The sequence below is a fragment of the Fulmarus glacialis genome, unplaced genomic scaffold (genome assembly GCF_000690835.1).
Source record: "Fulmarus glacialis isolate BGI_N327 unplaced genomic scaffold, ASM69083v1 scaffold43505, whole genome shotgun sequence".
NCBI classification, from domain to species: domain Eukaryota; kingdom Metazoa; phylum Chordata; class Aves; order Procellariiformes; family Procellariidae; genus Fulmarus; species Fulmarus glacialis.
The window spans coordinates 27764-47822 of NW_009215919.1; the positions used below are offsets into that span (position 1 = coordinate 27764).

The 20059-nt window shown below is 38.8% G+C and overlaps 1 protein-coding gene across 4 annotated transcripts in view; it reads right to left on the minus strand.

The window, feature by feature from the left end:
* The window catches only part of EYA4 (EYA transcriptional coactivator and phosphatase 4), a 50101-nt gene that overhangs the window by 19613 nt on the left and 10429 nt on the right, over positions 1-20059 (minus strand). For 2 of the 4 annotated variants that reach the window (XM_009579095.1, XM_009579093.1), the window contains exons 3-10: positions 17838-17904; positions 16778-16780; positions 15763-15905; positions 15482-15604; positions 14411-14490; positions 13852-14032; positions 6259-6395; positions 4610-4693 (exon numbers count right to left, since the gene is read on the minus strand). In XM_009579095.1, the coding sequence (XP_009577390.1) occupies positions 4610-4693; positions 6259-6395; positions 13852-14032; positions 14411-14490; positions 15482-15604; positions 15763-15905; positions 16778-16780; positions 17838-17904 (818 nt within the window). Of the gene's footprint in view, positions 1-4609; positions 4694-6258; positions 6396-13851; positions 14033-14410; positions 14491-15481; positions 15626-15762; positions 15906-16777; positions 16781-17837; positions 17905-20059 lie in introns of all 4 variants that reach the window. The other 2 variants (XM_009579092.1, XM_009579094.1) reach the window with 2 other exon arrangements.

The window sequence follows — 20059 nt, forward strand, 5'->3', positions numbered from 1 at the left end:
GAGCCCTTTCCAGAGAAGTGTACAAGGTTAATGTGGCCTCCCTGACAACTTTCTGTCATTGGCAATGCTATCAAAAATGTCCAAATGTGATCATCAGGTGTGGATTTGTTTTGGTTTTTGCACTTGGAAATCACATTCTCCCCCTTCTAAGGTCACAAGGGACTTTCACTCTTTTTTTAACCGATTGCACCTTGAGTCACAGCATTTATCTGGGCATCCTTGCCCTCTGGATTGACTTGAGAGAAATGAACGAAATACAAATGCTCGGAGGTAGACAAAACACCAGCTTAATCAGCCTCAAATCAGCAAGAATAACTGGAATGTAATGGAACAAAGAATATACACTGTTCACAGGGAATAAGAATGTACCTCATAAACTTTAACAGATGATGACATCTCCTAACACATGTCCTGTCACATCAACAAATCCTCACTTAAGAGCTTAGCATTGTAGAAAACTGTATCTGCCAACTGGTGCTCAGCTGCAAAAACCATCATCAGCCACACAAGTCACAATATAGCAGCTCAAATGCCAATGTTCATAATTTGCTACTGCAGTAAATCATTAAAAATAGAAATGTACTAGTTTTATGAAGTACGAAGCAGATGAGCAAATGAGCTGAACAATGAGAGGTACTCTTACTTCTGGGAAGCAGCACCGTCTCCCTGAAACCTAACAGAGGTGTAGTGTAGTTTTTATTCTCTTTTTGTGTTAGCTCTGACCAGCCCAATAAAGTAACTACTACACCAAAAGTCAGACAGAAACACCCACAGGTAGAAAACAGCAAGACATAGAATATTCCTCTGGATAAGTTTTATATTTTAAATATCAAGGTGATGCACTGACCAACCTCTGGCCAGATCTCTCCCCCTTCAGTGGAGTTTACAGCTATAATCTACTGGTGCCTAGATAAGAAGGAGCACTGTGCCCTGTGTTTCAAATGAGATGCTTACAGATGCATCCAACAAGCTAAATTTTTCACCTCATCACTAGTTTTGTTTTTAACATCTTTATTATAACTGCCCTATATAATTCTGAAATCAAATTAATATCATACCATGCAAAGTGCTGGACAAGTATATACCGAGGAGAGTGTCCATTCTCAACTTCAGAAATCCTCAGGCATAAGTCAGAAATCTGATGTTCTCTTGACAAATACATGACCTGAAACTTGACTACTGAATCCAGGCCTTCCCACATAATCTCTGCCAGTGCATGCCCCATTGCCTGATTTGCCTTTCCCTTTTCTCTTCTACTTCAACTGCTTGTTAAACTGTAGAAATCTTTTGAAAGAGAGACTGTTTGTCTCCTGGTACTACTGCAGCTCTCAAGTGTTCCTGCACACATACATTGGTCTCTCCACTGGCCATAACAGCGTGACGGCCACCTCCACATGCTGCACCTCCCCACACTGCGTTTCCTGCGCAGCCTGAATTGCAGCAGAGCAGAGAGATTAAAAGACTCATTTCTGAATGTTTTGTTTTCGCCCAGTTACTGCAAGAAATAGGGTGAAGAGCTAGCGGAAAAGGAGGATGAAATTTTACATGTCAAGGAGTAGATGGGAAAAAACTGAAGGTGAATATCCTTGCCTGTCTGTATATTCACACTAGCTCTAAATCCAGTATCTCACCCCTTGAAAGTATGAAGTGAGCATACTTGGAATAAGAAGATGCCTTCCCTTAAAGCAATGTTCATATTAAAGACTCACTAATCTCATTTAGAATACTTAAATATGGGGGAAGGGGAAAATTCTGCTTTCCTGTGAGATTTTTTTTTTTGTTTCTTTTGTAGTAACCTAAGTTACTGGGAGTAACCTGATTATGTTATACAAAATGGGCTCACAAAATACATATGGAAGACCATAGCATGCACAGTGAGCATCTGTGCAACATTACACGCCTTTATTTTTTAAAATCAGATAGCAAATCACCACAATTAAATAATTTAGCATCACCATTATTTTACACTACCCTGAAATTTTTTTCATTGTGAAGTAACAATTTTACACCACCTTTGCAGGATAAACAGTTCTCTCAACACCTTTGAAAGATCTATGTGCTCACAAGACTTCCACTGAGAACCTCACAATTCATGGACTATTTACTCTCATAGCAACCCAATTCTTCTAACAATCCAGACTCCAGTCTGGATTAAGACCTTGTTTACAGATGGAAATCATATGCAGAAAAGATAAGGGCCACAACTGCTAAACAGGTCATGCACCAGAGACTGACTGAGGTCCAGCTGTGCTATCTTTCCCTTCTGCCATGTCTAACCTCTTAGGCACTTAGGCTCGGACACATCCCATCTTAAGTTCAGGCAACAACTTCAACGACATGCAGAAGTTAAAGCCTACTCATGATAAGCTCTCCCTGTATTCGCTTTCCTACTGCTCTAGCCTTCTTGCAGTCAACAATATAGATATATTGAGTTTCGTTGGCAATTACTCATTACTTTCCCAATGAGTTCTCTATAAACATGGCAAAGGTAGTCACTGCAGGAAGGAAAAGGAAAAAGTCTACTACTTTTATTTTACAGTCTCTGGAAAGGAACACATTTCCCTACTTGTATGGATGCCACCTATCAGTACAAAAGAAAAAGGATTTTACTTAAGAATTCCTCTCCTTTTGCTTCATGGTTGCTCATGACATTTGTTTACTGATTCTGATCTCAGCAGTGTAACTACATTAATTTCACTTGCCCTTGAGATACTCTTGGTTTATACAAGCCAACTTTATCTGCTGTTAGTACTACTGGCTGTTAATACACCATTACTGTTTCTAAGGACTCTGTATGGAGAGTCAATTACAGCAGCAGATTGTGCTCTTAAAGAACAGTGGTACTGGGATTTTTTCAAATACCCCTACTCATAACAAAATGAGAAACCAAGAGGAATTACATTTCTGCTGTTGTCTCGAAGACAGTTTTCAAAGTTATTCACAGATATTTGTGAGCTACAAAATGTGCTCTGATTTTTAAAACTTTGTATTAAAGTTGACTTAGACTTTACTCATATATTATGTGAGACGGTGCATGAGATGTAAACATCCTAAGGGCACAATCAAAAAAGGATGAAAGGAATGACTGGGGCAATTCAGCAAGTTCTGTGGCAGTCTATGGGCTACACTCAAAAGTGATAAAAATGTTCATGTTCAGCTAGTTTCTCTCTTGTTTTGATAACTATAATTTAGAAATGGTCCTGACAGTCACTGTTGCTACAGTGTTTGAAAAACAGCAGAAGAGGAGTTTTTGACAGAACACTGAAATGTGCACTGATTTGGCACTGTGAAGCTGCAAAACAAGAAAGGCTGTTTTTTACAAGACATGAATCACTACCCTTATCTTAGCATTCCAAAAATTCAGATTTTTGTCTGGGCCTGTGAGTTTTCCCATTAGCTTTCTCTTTTAATAACCACAAACAGCTGTCTCAAAACATGGAGGACTGGCCCATCCGTGGTTATAATTCACAGATCTAGTTTTGGACATTTCTAACCCACTGGCTGCGGAGGTGTCTGTGGAAAGCATTTTTCTAATGCACTGTTTTTCACATCCTTTTCTTGAGCATCTGATTCTGGCTGGAATAAAGAGGCAGGAAACTTATGCTAAATGAGCCCTTTGTCTGACATAGTATGGACACAGTTATGTTCTTAAAAAGAATTACCTTTGTATTAATTACAATTGAATGGCACAACACCTAGAAAACCCACATCCACGTACGTACATACTAATATTCTCCCTGCCCATTTTCTTCCCTTCCATACATATGCCCTAATTTTTTGTTTTATCCAGGCCTTTAGCTCTACCCCTCCCAGCAATCTGCTCCTGCTGTGACGGACTGGTCTTCCCACCCATCCCTTCTCCCCTTGCCCAGGCACCCTTCCTGGGGCTCCCACCACCAGCCCAGCGGGGCTCGCTGCTGACTCGGCAGAGCAGCTCCCGCTCCTGCAGGCTGCGACTGCCTCTCTCTTCCTCCCTCGCTCTTCCTCCCACTCTCCTGCTCACTGCTCGGTGACCTGAACTGCTTTTGGATCTCATCGGAGGGGAGAGGATGAGTACAACTGTCTGCTTGGGAAAGGGATTCACTCCCCAGCATTACTCACCCCAGAGCCAGCCAAGGGAACCGAAGATTCAACGGAAAAGATGGGGAGTCAAAGAATAACATCTGCAGCTGGCATTGAAGCAGGTCTGTCTCTTACTTGCTCATTCTGATTTATCAATTTCTCCATAAATTCACCCATCGCTCCAGTTTATTTCTTATTTCTTCCACTACACATCCAAATAGTCAGTTATTTCCATTTGCCCATTACCTCTATTATCTCCCTGCAACGTCTCTTCCAATGTACCTCAGGAACTTACCCTTGTTCCTCTGTAAACTCTTCCCTCATTTGCAGCATCTGCTTCAGCCCTGCCTCATATATTGTGCATAGGGTTGTGTCTCATTTCTCTCCTTGACTTTCTCACAGCAACCCTCTGAAAATGGGGTTTACTGTACACTTTCCCTCTACTTTCACCCAAGCCATGATGAACAGGGAAGGTGAAAAACACGTACATGTGCAGGCCAGATCATTCTGATACAGTGAATCGATGCAGAATTCATGGCTCACATACCTTGCCATACTTCTGTGCATAGGATCCTGTGAGCAGCGAATGAAAAACTATGATTGTTTCATCCAAATCCCAAACAAATACACGCTGAAAAAAGAAGTGGGGACAGTATTATTAAACAAATAACATCAAAGTCCCACCACCATCCCACCCGGGGGGCTAACAGTCAACTCAGTCCTAAAGTTTAACTAATCACTTAACCAAGCAGGTTTTCTCTGAAAATCAGCAAGAACAGTGTATCATATATGGTAAAAAGTCAGAAGGAAAGTAACTTTTGAACGCTTAAACCATTTCTTATTTGTTCCCTACAAAGCTTTTCAAAACAGCTGCGTAACACAGATTTCAGAAACGTGATGGGGGTCAAACATAACTGTGAACTTAAGGATAAACAGTACTCTCAGATACTTCTCTGCAAGTCTTACTGATTCAAGGTTCTTCTTTATTTCTCTTGCATAGCTCAAATTAAGTCTTGGGTAAAAGTGCTATATGCCACGTATAATGTCATACAGAATTTAAAAAATATTGTAGGACAAAACGGATTATTCTAACTCAAAAAAAAAAAAAGGAAAAAAACTCCTTATATTGATAAAGCGTTCATTTTCACTGCTAAACTATAAAAGAAGCAGGGAAACTGAAATGTAAAAAGTTAGAGTCTTTTCACTGGAAAGTTAAATCCTTTGAAAAGCAAAAAATGTGTAACAGTTTCTGTATAAAAGCAAAGGCATTTACATTCAGTGCCTAGCGCTGTAGCCCACCCGGCCACCCCATGAGCGGCTGCGCGGCCAGCCAAATCCCAGCAAGAGTCTCGTCTTCTGCTGTACCCGGAGCAGGTCAGTGAAGGCACAGCAGTGGGGCTGGCCAGGCTGCTCGCTCCCAGTGCCGGTGTGGTGGCAGCAGGGGACACACTGCACCGGCGGGCAGCATGTTCCCCTGAGCTGGAGTGTTTCACACACACACAGGCACTCTGCTTCCTCCTCCTCCTCCTGTCACTGTAAGGCAGCGCACTGCTAACACAGGAGTAGTAAGACCATAATTACTCCGTTGCTAAGAGGTCACTTGTGTTTTAAAACGTCACCCCATATATTAGGCAGATGTATTTCTTCACTAAGGCACTGATCTTGTGCATACTTAAGTACAGCCATAACTTCACTGATGTAAGCTGCCTCACTAAAATCCACTGACATTACTTACACGCACAAGGACAAACCTGTGCCTAAGTATTTGAAAGGCTATGGCCAGATGATTTTGCATATTTACACTGCATTCATAAATACATGTAATTAAGCTGAGCAATATATTTGAGATTTCCTATTCAAAAAACTAAAAGAAAATGTGACAGTTTTGAATACAGAAGTCTCACAATTTTGTGGTTCTATTGCATGAGAAACTGAAAGACATGCAATCTTAGAGCTAAAAAGTGCAAGGCTAAATCACACTTACTTTTCTGCCTAGCTTTGTCATACAGAACAGTAATATCTCATTATACATCTATGTTAAAACAGCAACTAATATCTGTTATATTCAGTTAGTGAGACCGAGTCCATGATGTTTTCTAAAACGCTTTAAGCTATTTCCACAGCTGTAGTCTTCAGAATTTACTTTTCGTCAGAAGAAACCTCCACATTACCATTCATCAATTACTGCAGTCATACCTCCAAGTCACTGTCCGGAGGGGGTGATGGATTATTCTTCCGCCCTCTACCCCGAGACTTTGACCCAGAACTCCTACATGTTCTCTCATCAAGATCTTTGATTGGCGTGGAGGGGCTCTGCACTGTGTCAAACTCCCCTGTAAAGTCAACCATTCATGGCAAAATTAGTGCTGGATTTTTAAATAATAAACTTTTTTTTCTCAAAGCTAGACATGTCTGTATGCAAACTCAACCACAAGATGCACCTAAAAAAGTTGTATAAAATGAGTGATAACGTGGTTTGTCTTACGTAGATGGAATCTGCAGATGCCACACACACTTTTGACTTTACCAAGGAAACATTATAAACCTTAGCAGAATAAGAGACTAAGAAGAGAAAGACATACACATGTGCAGACATATATACAAATACACATGAGCCCACTCAAAATATTGATATACCCAAGGCAGATGTAATTAGAAGTCACACTAATGACTTCTCAAAACATGAAGTGCCTTTTAGTTAAGTTGTTCATTTCCCATGTTTGGAGTTCAGCTAGACTTCTTTCCGAGTCCTGCGTCACTTTTACCAGAACACCCTTTGGCACTCGTCCACGCAGCAGAACAGCCAGTCAGCTTCCTGCTTCACCTCCTCCTCCCATGTCACCTGCTCTTTAGTAGAGTTCACTGTTTTTTTCACCTTACCTCTGCCCATAAATTGGCAGAGGAAAGTCATAATATTAAATGCAATATTCCGGTTACGACCAGAAAGAGGGTGAAGTCCTACTTCTTGTATTCTGATCATCTTTCTCTAAGTATCAGCTATTGTCTGCTGTCAGAGAGAAGATGTGCTGGAAGGACCTTTGGTCTGGCATGGCGTAGTTGCTCTTAACACTCAGGCCTATCCCTGACTTACCCATTTAATCTACTTTGCTTCTGCTGGTAACAACAGGCTTTAGAGGTGATCACAAACCAGTAGCTATGTAAGACAGACAGACTGAAGAAGGTGTCTCCAAGAAGGATGGAGTGGAACTTCCCTTTACAAAGTACTTTTATGCCCCAGCTCAGTAAATGGAAAATATCCTTTTCTTCATAACACAGTACCTTCAGCGCCCCTTTAAAACTGCTAGCAATAAATGCAGTTTGGCTAGGTTCCTAAGTGCTAAATGACATAAAACCTCCTTCATCATCTATCCTGTTAACAATTTTATTTTTCTCCCTTAAAGAAGGAAAGGGTACAGCTTTGATATGACATCTACTACAGAGTTTGATTCAAGGGAGTCCTTGTGCTGCATGTAATTGTGTGTTTCTAGGCCATGTTGGTAATATTTGTTAAAAGTGCTCATGATGGCACATCTGCAGAATAAATTAACACTTGGTACAAACACTTCCCAAGAATCATCTATGATGCATCTGATTTTGAGCTGGAATCCGAACATTTTTCATTTTTACTAAAGAGCATCACTAAGTGACCAGCAGATCAAGGAAAGTGATTTTTCTGCTCCGTTCTGAACTTGCAAGACCACGTCTGGAAAAATGTCTAGTTTTGGGTCCCCAAGTAGAAGGGAGATATTGACAAACTGGAGTTAGTCCAGGTGAGGGCCACCAAGACAGTTAAGGGGCTGAGCACGTAGGAGGAAAGGCCGAGTGACTCTTCACAGAGGTATGCAGAGAAAGGACAAGATGCACCAGACAGAAATCACAGCAAGGGATATTCCTGTTAGATACAAGGAAAAAATCCTTCACTGTGAGAGTGGTCAGGCCCTGGGACAGGTGCCCAGAGAGGCTGTGCATTCTCCATCCTTGGAGATACTCAAAACTCCATTGGACACAGCCCTGAGCAACATGATCTAAGCTGGCTCGTCCATAAGCAGGTTGGACCAAAAGACCCGCAGAGGTCCCTTCCAATGTGAATGATTGAATGTTTCTGTGATCTTCCCTGAGTCATTCACCTCATTCTCCCTCCACAACAAAGGAAAAAACAATTCTGGTCTAGCAGGCTCTAAGAAGAAAAAATAGACTGCAGTCTCAATTAAGAGTCTGTGCATAGTGTAACACAATAGTTAAATTCTTAATCTCTTCCATCATTTGTTTATACCTTACAGTGAACCACATACAGAAGATTATTAAAATAAATATACAGGGAGATATATTTATATATCTTGACTGGAAAAATACTGTTGTATTTCTTGGAAGAACAAGATTTAAGCCCATAATGTCACATTCCTGAATGGGAGATCTAGACATTGTGAGGAAAAAATTCAAGATTCAAGGAAAGGGGAGGCTAAGAAGAAAGTTAGTTCCCGAGCGTATTGGTTACGACATTTACTTGGAGAAGGACATATCTAGGTTCCATTGCCTTCTCCGGGGTACACTTGTTTATTTGACTGAATGATTGATATATATGAAGTATATAGACATATTTTCATGGCCCAGAATCCGCATCCCTGTACCCCCAAGTGGAAGGTGATGAATCCTCCATGAAACATGAGGAAATCAAATCTGTCTCTCACTTCCTGGGAAAGTACTCAAATTATTCTGCTATCGCCTGGAAGAACATACTACTACTTTTTCCTTGAACTAGGTGATGACTACTTCAATGTTGCAAAACCAACGTGCTCCTCTTAATTGCTTCTCTCTTAATTGCTTGTGCAGAGCAAAGCCAAACTTTCAGGCAGCAGCTAAGAAGAGATTTTCAAAACTGCAGTTTGAGAATTTATTCCAGATATCATTTTAGATAGGTCTGTCCTGATTTGGATAAAGATCATATGCATTCTATAGTAGTTTCTCTTTCAGCAAAAACTCTTATTTGCCAAGAAATGATGGGAAAATTATGCAGCGATAATAATATCTAATGAATAATGTTCCCATGGTGTTTTCACTCGTCCTCACAGAACGGAGAGAGAGAGTTCTTGTTGACTAATCATTTCTATTCCCAGTTCGGTGTTGATGTCAGTGAGGATACTGCAGGCAGTGCAACGATCAATAAGGTCACGTTATCTTAGTTCTTTCCTCCTAAGAAGAACAGCAAAATATACTTCAGTAAATGTACAAATGTACAAAAAGATGCTTCATAACCAGAATCCTCGTGCAGCAAAAACCTACACTGGCTTCAAAAGAAGTTCTGAATGTGCGAGAGTTCTGTATGAAAACATAATTTCCTAGTTTTTTCTGACAGAGTGGAAAAAATGTCCCAAAAAAAACCCCCAGAAATGAAAAGGCAAAAATTAAATAAGTGAAGATGAACGTTTACATTCTTACCACAAAAGTCTTCATATTTATAACATTTCAACATTTTACAACAAAATCAAGACTCATTTCTACAGTAATGTATTAAAACATCTGTTCTCAATGACTGTGTTTACTCTAATCTACCGAAAATAAAATATAGAAAAAGCCATGTTCTAAATCTTCTCTGAAAGTATCCAACAACTGAAGTAAATAACTTCAATTTTCATTTAGCATTAGCTATTACCAGTTGCCCCAGGCTTCTGCTTGGGTCAATGCTGTACATGATTGCATAATTATCCATTAATCAGTACTGTAACTAATCACTGTACCTTGTAAGTTCTAGATATTTAAAGCCAACTTTATTTCATTACACTAATCTCTAAATCAGAATGAGCAGCTGTCTCTTACTTGAACGCAAGGTATGCATCTATTTTAGAACTGCAGAAGTCAGTAGTGCATGTTTTTTTGAACAACTGTAGGCTTAATTGCTTGATTTGCTTTTTACCAACAGCAGGCTAAAGGAGCAACTGCATTTTCTTATCCTCCGTTTCCTTTAGAAACAAGGTCAATGCTGATAAAAGGAAAACTTATTAAAAATTCAGCCATATAACATAAAAGAATGTAAGAAATTCTAGTATCAAAGAGTACTGAAAACATTACCCTCATGAAGAGTTCCTACTGCAGCTCACATTAGACAGAAATTTTTATTGCAATGTTTGAAATTTTTTAGCTTTTCCAATATTCAACACATGCCTAATAAATATACTTCATAGCCTCCTCCCACTGGAACTATGAGCAGCATCAGAGATCCAATAAAGCAAGAGGAAAATGTTAAAACCAGAACATGGAACGACCACTTTATCACAGATGTTCATACACATACTCATACACTGGTTCATGTCCAGCACGAAGCCTTCCATGCTGCAGAGACCTTGCAGCAGCAGCTGCAGTTAGAGGACAGGGAGTTCCAGCACCGCCATTACAAATGGAGGCGGTCTTTCATAGCCAGAACGTTGTTTCCCACCTCTAGTTTGATGTGAACATCCCCTCCTCCCTGTTAAAACACAGTTGTACCACTTAAGCAGGAGAAAAGAGATGTGGGCACAGTCTGCATATAGACCTAATGCCATCTCCTGGAGAAGCTGCAAAGGGTGACTTCATTGTGGGTACCAAATTAAGAGAGACCAAGCTCTGCTGCATCCTAGTAACCAAGCTGGAGCTAATATCCTGTAGGATATTAGTGATTCACCTCGCCTAACTCTGGACATATGAAAGTGAGGTGCCTAAACATGAAGCATTTACCCAGGCCTATTTTCTCTGCTAGGATTTTATCTGCCCTAGATGAAACGTACTCATGTACTCATCAAATGTACTCAAATGTACTCATCTCCTGAGACCTCATCTCACGATTCATCTGACTTATCCCAATTTGAGATTAAGTGCCATGGAGATACCTATTTGCCTCACAGATACTCTGTGGTAACGAGTGCATTTTGAAAAATCTTAATATAGGGCAGGCACAATACAAGCTCCAAAGAGAAGTCCATGGGAAGTTAAGGAGCTGAGCCTTACACAGATGTGAGATGGATGAACTTCTGAGCCCCTTCATACTCTCCTTATGGATTGAGTTTTGTTACATATTCTTACCAGACAGAGCAGCCAGAAAATGGCTTCGACATTACAAGCCTTTTTTCTCCTGGCTTGTAATGTGTTATTGCTTGTTATGAGTAGCAGAAAGAGTAAAGCCTATTTCAATTTTCATCTCATTTTCTTTACTCGGTCAATAAATAAAATTGTAACTGATATTAACTCTTGATCTGATGGGGCTTTATTATGAAAACAAGAAATCCTGTATGTGTGGAGAGTACTAGAGGCTTTGATTAGTTATTTGAATTAATAGCTAGCAGAGGTGGCAGGAGAGCGAAGTGCCTTGCTGTGTTTAATCTCAGGTTTTAATTGGAGTAAGTCTTAAGGACCGAGCAATAAAGGCCTGTTAGACAGCAAGTGAACAGAGTGAGTGCTGAAGCTCTGCAGTATGATCTACTGCATCTGAAGTGATCTCCAAGACACTGCACCTCACTGATGGAAATTTATTTTTACAGTGACGCAGAAGGGCACAGGCATGTCATGTATTCGCAAAGTGGGTGTTTCACTCTCAGCAGAGGGTCGCATGATCAGTGCAACACTTCACAGAAATAAGGAGTGTGTGGGCAGATTTGTAAGTTCAGATGCGCAACCTACTTAACACGAAAACAAGTTCATGTGCTTAAACAATCCACAAACAAGAAAAATCCTTACTGTTTCATAGATGTGAAGATTTCAATATTTTTTCAACCTGTTCAAACTACGTAAGATTCCTTTTCTTTGCCAATGCTATTCAATACTAAGGGAGTTTGTAATACATGATAAATTTACATAGCATTTCTAGGAAACACAGATACACAAGGGAGAGACAATATGGGAAACACTGACTGATTTTCTCAAATAAGAATATGGAGGAATAACAAAGGGACAAGGAAAAGTACACAGGACATGCGCAGTTATCAAAACATCACTTGTGAGTACTGTTCACACTCTCTTAAAAATACTTTACATGTGATTTGTGTCTGTTATGGATGTCCTGCGACTGTTGAAATTTCACTTGATTTCAAGTTACCTCTTAGCTTTTTCTTCCTAAATTTGCATTCTGAGACTACTGAATAACATCTTACACTTTCATCAAAAACGAAGGGAATGTGTATCTCCCCATATCCATTCCATACCACAAACACGTGCATGCACACACACACACACACACTCTCTTTAAAAATCAGCCTGAGGAAAACAGCTGGCTAGGAAAAATTTCAACTCATGCAATTAAAATTCCATGTTTTTAGTAAATTTAAGCAGCTTATATGAAGTATAAGGCTTTGCTTATACTTTTCTACACAGTATTACCCTTCCTTTGTACAAATTCATTATTATAATACATTAGTTTTTCTATTATACTTTTCAGTGAGATGGTGCAGTTGTTAGGATGAGAATTAGGAAGATTCATGCAATGACTCGATTTTGTGATTAAAGCACTTTTCCCCCCTATTCAGAGCCTAATCCAAAACCCGGTTTGTTAGTCTTTTTAGAAATGCTCACAGCCTGTGGGTAAGGCAGACACTACCCATGCTGCATGAGTGAAGCCAGTGTCCCGGGAAGAGATTGCTCTAAGAGCGCTGAGCCAGGCGGCTGGCAATTGATAACCTCTCTCATAGATGCTCTGTGCAGCCTTAGTAGGCTACTTAGGTTATGAATATATGACATAATACTGTGCCAGATCTTTAAGAACTTCCTGTATAATAGAAACAATACAGGAAAGTGAGCATGAAAAAGCAGGCTCTGTTCACCCAGTAAGGATACCACACTTGTCTGACTGTGGCTGTGAATTCCTAAACTAGCCCATGAAGATCTTCATAGCTCTGCACTATACTATGCAAAATTTCAAATATATAATTTTAACTTATCTTTACTTCAGTCCCATTTAGATTAAATGGGGGAAAATAAATTGGTGAGATGTTCAGGAACTTACAAATCTAGCATGAAAAAAAAAGAAGAAATCCGTATTAACATTTGTGTTTGCAGAACACATAGAATGGAGCAGGTAAATGACTGGGAACTGGGTTATAACGATAATGAGAAAAAATGAAGAGCTGCCATTATGCAGCGGCGGTGCCCTAGGAATACCCCTGCGTAACAAAATACTGCGTGGAGGTGGATGTGCGCAAGGGGGCAGAGTTGGGCAGGCAAAGCGAGTCTCCTGATGCCTCCTGAGAACTTTCTTTTTGCAAGTTCAACTACTTCAACGCTATTTCATTAAAAAGACTTGTGCTAATAACCGATTGCTCTATTCTTCGTTACCTAAATTCGTGAATTAGCAAGCACGGCTTGTATACATTTGAATAAAGCCCACATACTCTTGCTAGCATGATTGGGGCATAATTAAATGAACAACAGTATCTTGTTTCAGATTCTTTACAGCAATACATCAGAACATATAGGTGGATACAGGAATGTTCCACTGTCAGTGATAGGAGAGCTCACTGAATTTTTATTTCAAAATTTGCTAAAGGTTTGTTACTGTTTTGATACTAACAGATCCCTACCGGACTGCTGTAACTTTTTGCAGGTCTACTCCTTCCACAGACAACCATCTCAGTCTGCAAAGGGCTTTATTTAGCTAACAAACAAACTAGACAGGTTTCCTAACTAAACAAAGAAAAAGCTTATTTTGGTTGGTTTGCATGATAAAGTTTTCTGGAAGGCATGAGCTTAAAATGTCAATATTCAAACAAGGTGGATATGGAAATCTTGTCTTTATACAAGTACAGAATAAAATACAAAAATTGTTTTCACCTGAATGTAGATCTGTACCTGGTTGACTAGTCAGGCCAGGGAGAGAGTCCTGTAACTGATAGGTTGATGATGATGAAGTGCCATCAGCCGTGTTGTTTGAGGTCATATATGCACCATATGTTGATGCTGAGTAATACTGTGCATACTGATTTTGGCCAAAAGCTGTGTATGATGGATAATCCTGAAACAGCAAATGCAGCAGAGTACTTAATTAAGTAGAGTAACGACTGATTCTTCCATTAAGTATTTCTAAGCGTGCAGTCATGTGACTTTTGCAAGAGTTTTGGAGGTTTAGTTTAGATTTTTTAAATTTAAGGATATTTAACATTTTTAAATTTAAGGACATTTACTACAAGACTACAGCGAGGTTGCTGAAGTATTTAAGTGCCAAAAGATGCAGCTAGGCTTCCACTGGGATTTTGATCACTTTCCACAGAAAATAGCATTGAACCACAGTGAGTCTAATTCAACATAACAGTTCTAAATTAAAACAACATGCTATCATTGGAGTTATATAAATCCTTTTGTAATTGATAAACAAAAATGTTAATATTCATACCTGTTGTGAACTACTGAAGTTTGTAGAATTTGAAACAGAATTGTTTGCATAAATAGTGGACGATGGTGTAAAACTAGAACCTAAAATTAAAAAATACAATTAAGTGTGAGAACTTGCTTGTGAATCAAAATAAAATTCTAAATACAATATTCCATGTTAAAATATAGACAAATTGGAGAACAAACTACTTTTATATTCTGTTTAAACAATAACACACTGTAATGAAACTTTAAAAGAAACGAAATGCTACTTCCATGCATACAGGCATACATTCCTCTTCACACCATGCAAGGAAGGTATTGGCAGTAACTCATTACACCGATGGAGAAAGCATTTTTCAATTTATTGCAGTGTCTCACCTCTCCTCAAATATTATTTTTGTCTTTTGCTTTAATTTCTAAGTTCTAGCACTTTAGTGTATGTTCACTTATGAAACAAAAAACTTTTCAAAGAATATTTTAATGATCCAGGTGTTTTTAATCGACCTGTAATGAGGCATGTCCTTGTTTTCAACATGTCAGATGATTCATATTGTAGTTTGCAATATTTAAAAGATTAACTGTTGTATAAGAAGTTTAAAAATTATCCACATAAAACAGGTTATCAATGACCAAAGGGTAATAAGTGAATTAATAATTGAATAATAAATGAAAGAATAAATATGAATTAAGGAGAAATTCTAACAAATTATATTAATCCAAAGAGAAACAAGTATCAAATGATGTCAGACACACGGGAACAAGGAAAAATGACTTGTGTACGCTAATAAGCACAACAAATGCTTCCAGTCCTGCCATGTGATTTCACCCCAAAAGAAAATGAAGGTGCAAACAGGGACTGCATTGCATGACCCGATCTAAATTAACAGATAACCAAAATTGATAAATATATGCATATCAGTACTGGAAAAAAATACTTTGCTTTAAATTTTAGAAGTAAAAGGAGCTGTCAGCGACAAGGGTACTTGCCAGAGTTCACAAAATGAATGGAAAATGTATCATAAATGTGAGGGAAGAAGGGGCCGTCGGCGGCAGCAGGATGGGATGAGCCCTGACGGTGGTGGCTACTCACCTGGCATCTGATAAGAGTAGGGTGTTTGGCCTGGCTGCGGGGTGGAAAACCCTGGGCTGTAACTGAGGCACCCGCTCTGCAGTGGTGATTGGGTCTGCGAGAGCCCACTTTCCGTCTTGATGCCTGGCAACATTACACCCAAATCTGTATAAGAAATTAATTTTCAACCGATTCTTTAAAATACTTTCTTACAGTTGGGAACATAAAAAAGAAAGCGAAAAACATTCACGTCGGCATTGCTCTTACTTCTACGTAAGGTGAAGTAATAAGAGGTCAAATACCGTAAGTGGGTAAGCTGTACGGCTGTCCTGTCTGTGAGTAGGCTGTATAGACCGCTGGTTGCTGCATTCCTGAATACTGGGTTTGTCCGGCATAGGCAGACATTGTTTGAGCTGCTGGTGTAGAAAGAATGTGTGGATAGGGCCTAAATATTAGGAAAAATAGCATTACTGTGGCAACAAATACTTTGTATGTTGATTCAAGCAATAAAGTAAAGAAAAAGGTTTAAAGATGTCCAAAGGCAGTTCATTATTCTGCCAGCTGTTCCTCTTCTGGGATTTATTCCATCACCCACTGAAATGAGCTGAAAACCACTCCGGCTCACATTCCCCAGGGCACGGTGAATATTTTGTGCTGTCCCATCACTACAATTTAATTCTCAAGCTACTGTGTCCAGCTCTAGGTGGACTGTGCCACCGCTGTATGGCTTTATATGGATTTGACCCCTTTGAGCCAAGATCAGCCTCCTTAAATCAGAAAAGCCCTCACGCTTTTTTAATCCAGTGGAGGGAAACTTGGACTAGAAGACTAAAGGAAATATGGAGGTGAACATTAAAGCTACTACATTATGTCCTCTGTGTACGGTTCTGCTTCAACAGACATCTAGCCTCTGGCTTCAACGGGAGATGGATCGTGCCCATTGAGAGCAGCATGAAAAATATTGATGGCAATACTTTGGTAACCAGATGGGCTTTAAACATTTGGAAAATATGGGCTAGGAAAATAGAATGGAAATAAAAAAGGTCTTTTATTTATAAATACTGGGGTTTTATAGAGAGATTGAATAAAATCAAGTTTTAAATTTTTGCCCTCCAGAGTTACAAAAACATACAGAGAAACATTTGTCTTGGATAGTATTGTAAGTCAAATAAGACTTTATGGACCAAGAGTTGAATAAACACACTCTGCAGAATTACACTAACTGAAACCTGACCATTAAAAGCCATGACTAAATTTCAGATTCTAATTTTTTTTAAAATTTTTTCTTTCTAATTAGTTCCGTACAGTTGGCAGCACTTACTATCAGAAAAGGATTACTCATTAATTTAGATGCCAGTAAATTATTACAGTAGATTAAAAATTCTATTAAACCTTGTAATGTATTTGGCCAAAAGTATCGGATATAGTTTGCCAAAACCTGTTTTAAGTGGAATAAGGTGGACTGTTCTTAGTTCAGGCTCCTATTTTCTGTATCAAGCATTGGCTATCATGATATGAATGAAAATTTGCTAAAGAAACTTGAAAAAGACTTATCAGCTACAGTTTCAATGTTTTCTCTGTATCAAAGTCACATAGGTAGTTGTATCAAATACATGGAAACAAATAGATGGCATTCTGGAATCAAGCACCTTTGTGCACAACACTGATTGTAGGACAAGCAAACTAATAGCCTGCCAACTGCAGCAATTTCATACAGTATCTTCGGTGCTTTTTCCTAAAGTTCCCACTCCTGGATTCATGTGATTGCCCATGAGTCTGTTTTCCTCAAAAAAAAGTGAAAGAAATTTTCTATTCCTAACAACGCCCATTGGCTTAAAAATAAAAAAAAATGAGATTAAAAGCTAACCCAATGTATTTGATTTTTAAATCTTATAATACCAGAGAAGGAAGAAGAAAAGGTGGTTCATGACTGTGGAATGTTTGGAAACATTTGGCAATGCTGGCGCTGGGAGGGTCTGTGACAGAGTTACCCCTCAGTATGCATCTTGCACATGCAATTGTGATTTCTAAATATAAACTGTCTTCTTCAAGATATGTCTATATATGTTGCCAGCACTGTTAAGATGCTGATGTCTGAGAATGCAATAGTCTGATTTTTTCCTTCTGTTGTATGCAGATATTCAAAGGTATTTCTTGTGCAGCAACACTGTACTGCACAGAGCAGGATCTTACTCTGCAGCCATGTGAGGAAAAAGAAGTTGGAGAGAGAGCTATAATGGAGTCAGTACTAAGGCTTAAGTATTTTCCTTTCTCTCTGTTTCCTCTGCTGATGAACACTTGTTTGCAACAAACCACAGAACTGCCTACAGCCAAGGTCAATTCCCTATAAAAGACCAGAAAAGCTGCAAACACTAACTTGGAGGGATATATCTGCGGAGAGTACTGGTGCGCTGATCTTGGGCTGTAGCCACTACTTGTTATTACTGCAAAACAGAAAACAAGAGTACAGCAGTTAGAAACATCACGAGACCAATACAGCCAAACAGTCTGAATACTAATGCAGCAACATTAGCAGAGAAACTCATTGAAATGGACAGCTTTTCAACAAAGTAGATGTCACCTGAACTGCAACACCTTAACACAAAAATTAAAAAACTCCCAAATCATTCATTGTGTACAGAACTCTCTAGTTGATATGGGTATGTCATGCTTTTTCAGCTTGACTGGCTTGTTTCTGAATACATTGCAGAGGCAATTTCATATATAATCTGATCCACAACCATAGATCTTTCAAATTTGCAAGTTGTATTAAAATTGGTAGTTAAAAAGAATCTTGTGATTTAACATATGGTATTGCACGGGATTGAAATAACAGACACATACTTTTAAGTCTCACATTAACAACTTTAATACCGGGTAGGAAAAATATGTTTTATATGGGTGTGGTTAATTTCAGTCAGCTTAGGTGATGGAAGATACTTGATTGACAACTAGAAAACTAATACCATTCCTTATCAACAGGCAGACTAGAACATAGCCACCAATAACAATATTTTTATTTCAAAAGTAAGCATAAACAGTCCTGTCCAGTAGCCATCAAAACTGTGTATGTCTATACTATTCACAGCTGCATTCGGCCAAGAAAGCTAACAGAACAATAGTCATATCCCATTAAAATTTCATTCAGAAGTGGTGCTCACACTGGATTAATTCCAAGTGTTTGGAAGTTTCTCTTTCCTTTAGCCATCTGTCTTGACTAAGACAGATGTATTCCAAATATATGTACTCTAAAGTGTTGAACCAATCCCTTCAGAGCAAATCCATACTGGGCAAACATACAGAGTGTCTTTATTAGGCCATCTGCTGTTCATTCACTTTTCAAAAGATTAAAGTAGTACACAACGAAGCACTGGAATTTCTTTAGTCTAATCAATCATAGTTGTACTTCAAAGTGTACCCTTTTCCTGAGTTGTTCGTAATGGTAGCAGAAATGAACTTTCAGAATTATATAAGTGACAAATAGGTTTAGGTTCGTAACTATTTTATGAAACATGATGTACATCCAGGCCTAATTAACGTCTTTGAGATCTACTGCTTTGAACATATGCAGAACTTCGTATTTTTAAAGCTAGTTTAAATGCATTTAGAACATGAAGGACTTAAAAGGAAAACACAGTAGAAGAAAAACAATTAGCTTCTTTTTTAAATGTGCAGTTGAGTATGGCTTGAAAATAAAGAATTGGATAATAACTTTTGGAACATGTGCCACCAGATTTCATAAAAGAGTTGCTGAATGAAAAGATATTGAGGGTTTGCCTGTGATGAAAGTGTCCTGAATTTAATTTTGTGTGGATATTCTTTTTTTTTTGAGAATGCCCTTCCATGGTTTAAGCTCAATCCACAGAGTGATTCACTAGGTGTGCATACAGTTATTCCCGGAGCTAGACGAACCTACAGCTGTATATATGAACATAATCAGTCCATAGAACTCTAAAGGATGCTCTCTGTTATTTAAGGCTTGAAGAGTAATTAGTCTTCCCATAAAGATAAGCAATAGCTAACAGAGTGACCTTGGTGATTCTCAGGGCAAGGAACTTTTGTGCTCCATTATTGGCTTATAGGATCTTTTTTGCCTGTACTGCTCCACTTTTTGTCTGATCATTTGCTGGATGACAGCTCACTTGATTAATCAGTTTAGTTAAAGCACATTTATCATTCCACCATACCTGATGTAAACTACAAAAAATGAATGACTGTGCATTTAAACCACTTGAGCTATCAAAACCTAATTTTTTCAGCAAAAACTGTCCTGCCCACTTTTTTATTCTTTCTGCATATACCTTGTTTTATAAATTCAGACACGAAAACAAAATACTTTTGGAATGTGTCTGGTTTTAAATTTCCTTTTTATTTTTTTTTTCAATTTCCCTGATGATACTACCGTGTGCAGGGAAGAGAGAGAGAAAGAGGCAAGTGCCCCCAAAGTAAATTGTGTACTTTTCAAACTAAAAGTCTGTTCCTTTCACTCTTTCTCTGGTAGCTTGTCCCATTGATTTGTGCTCTACATTTTAGACTGTGAGATGTTTGAGAAACACAGGCTGTAAGACCTACCATAAGAGAACATGACTGAGTAGAGCC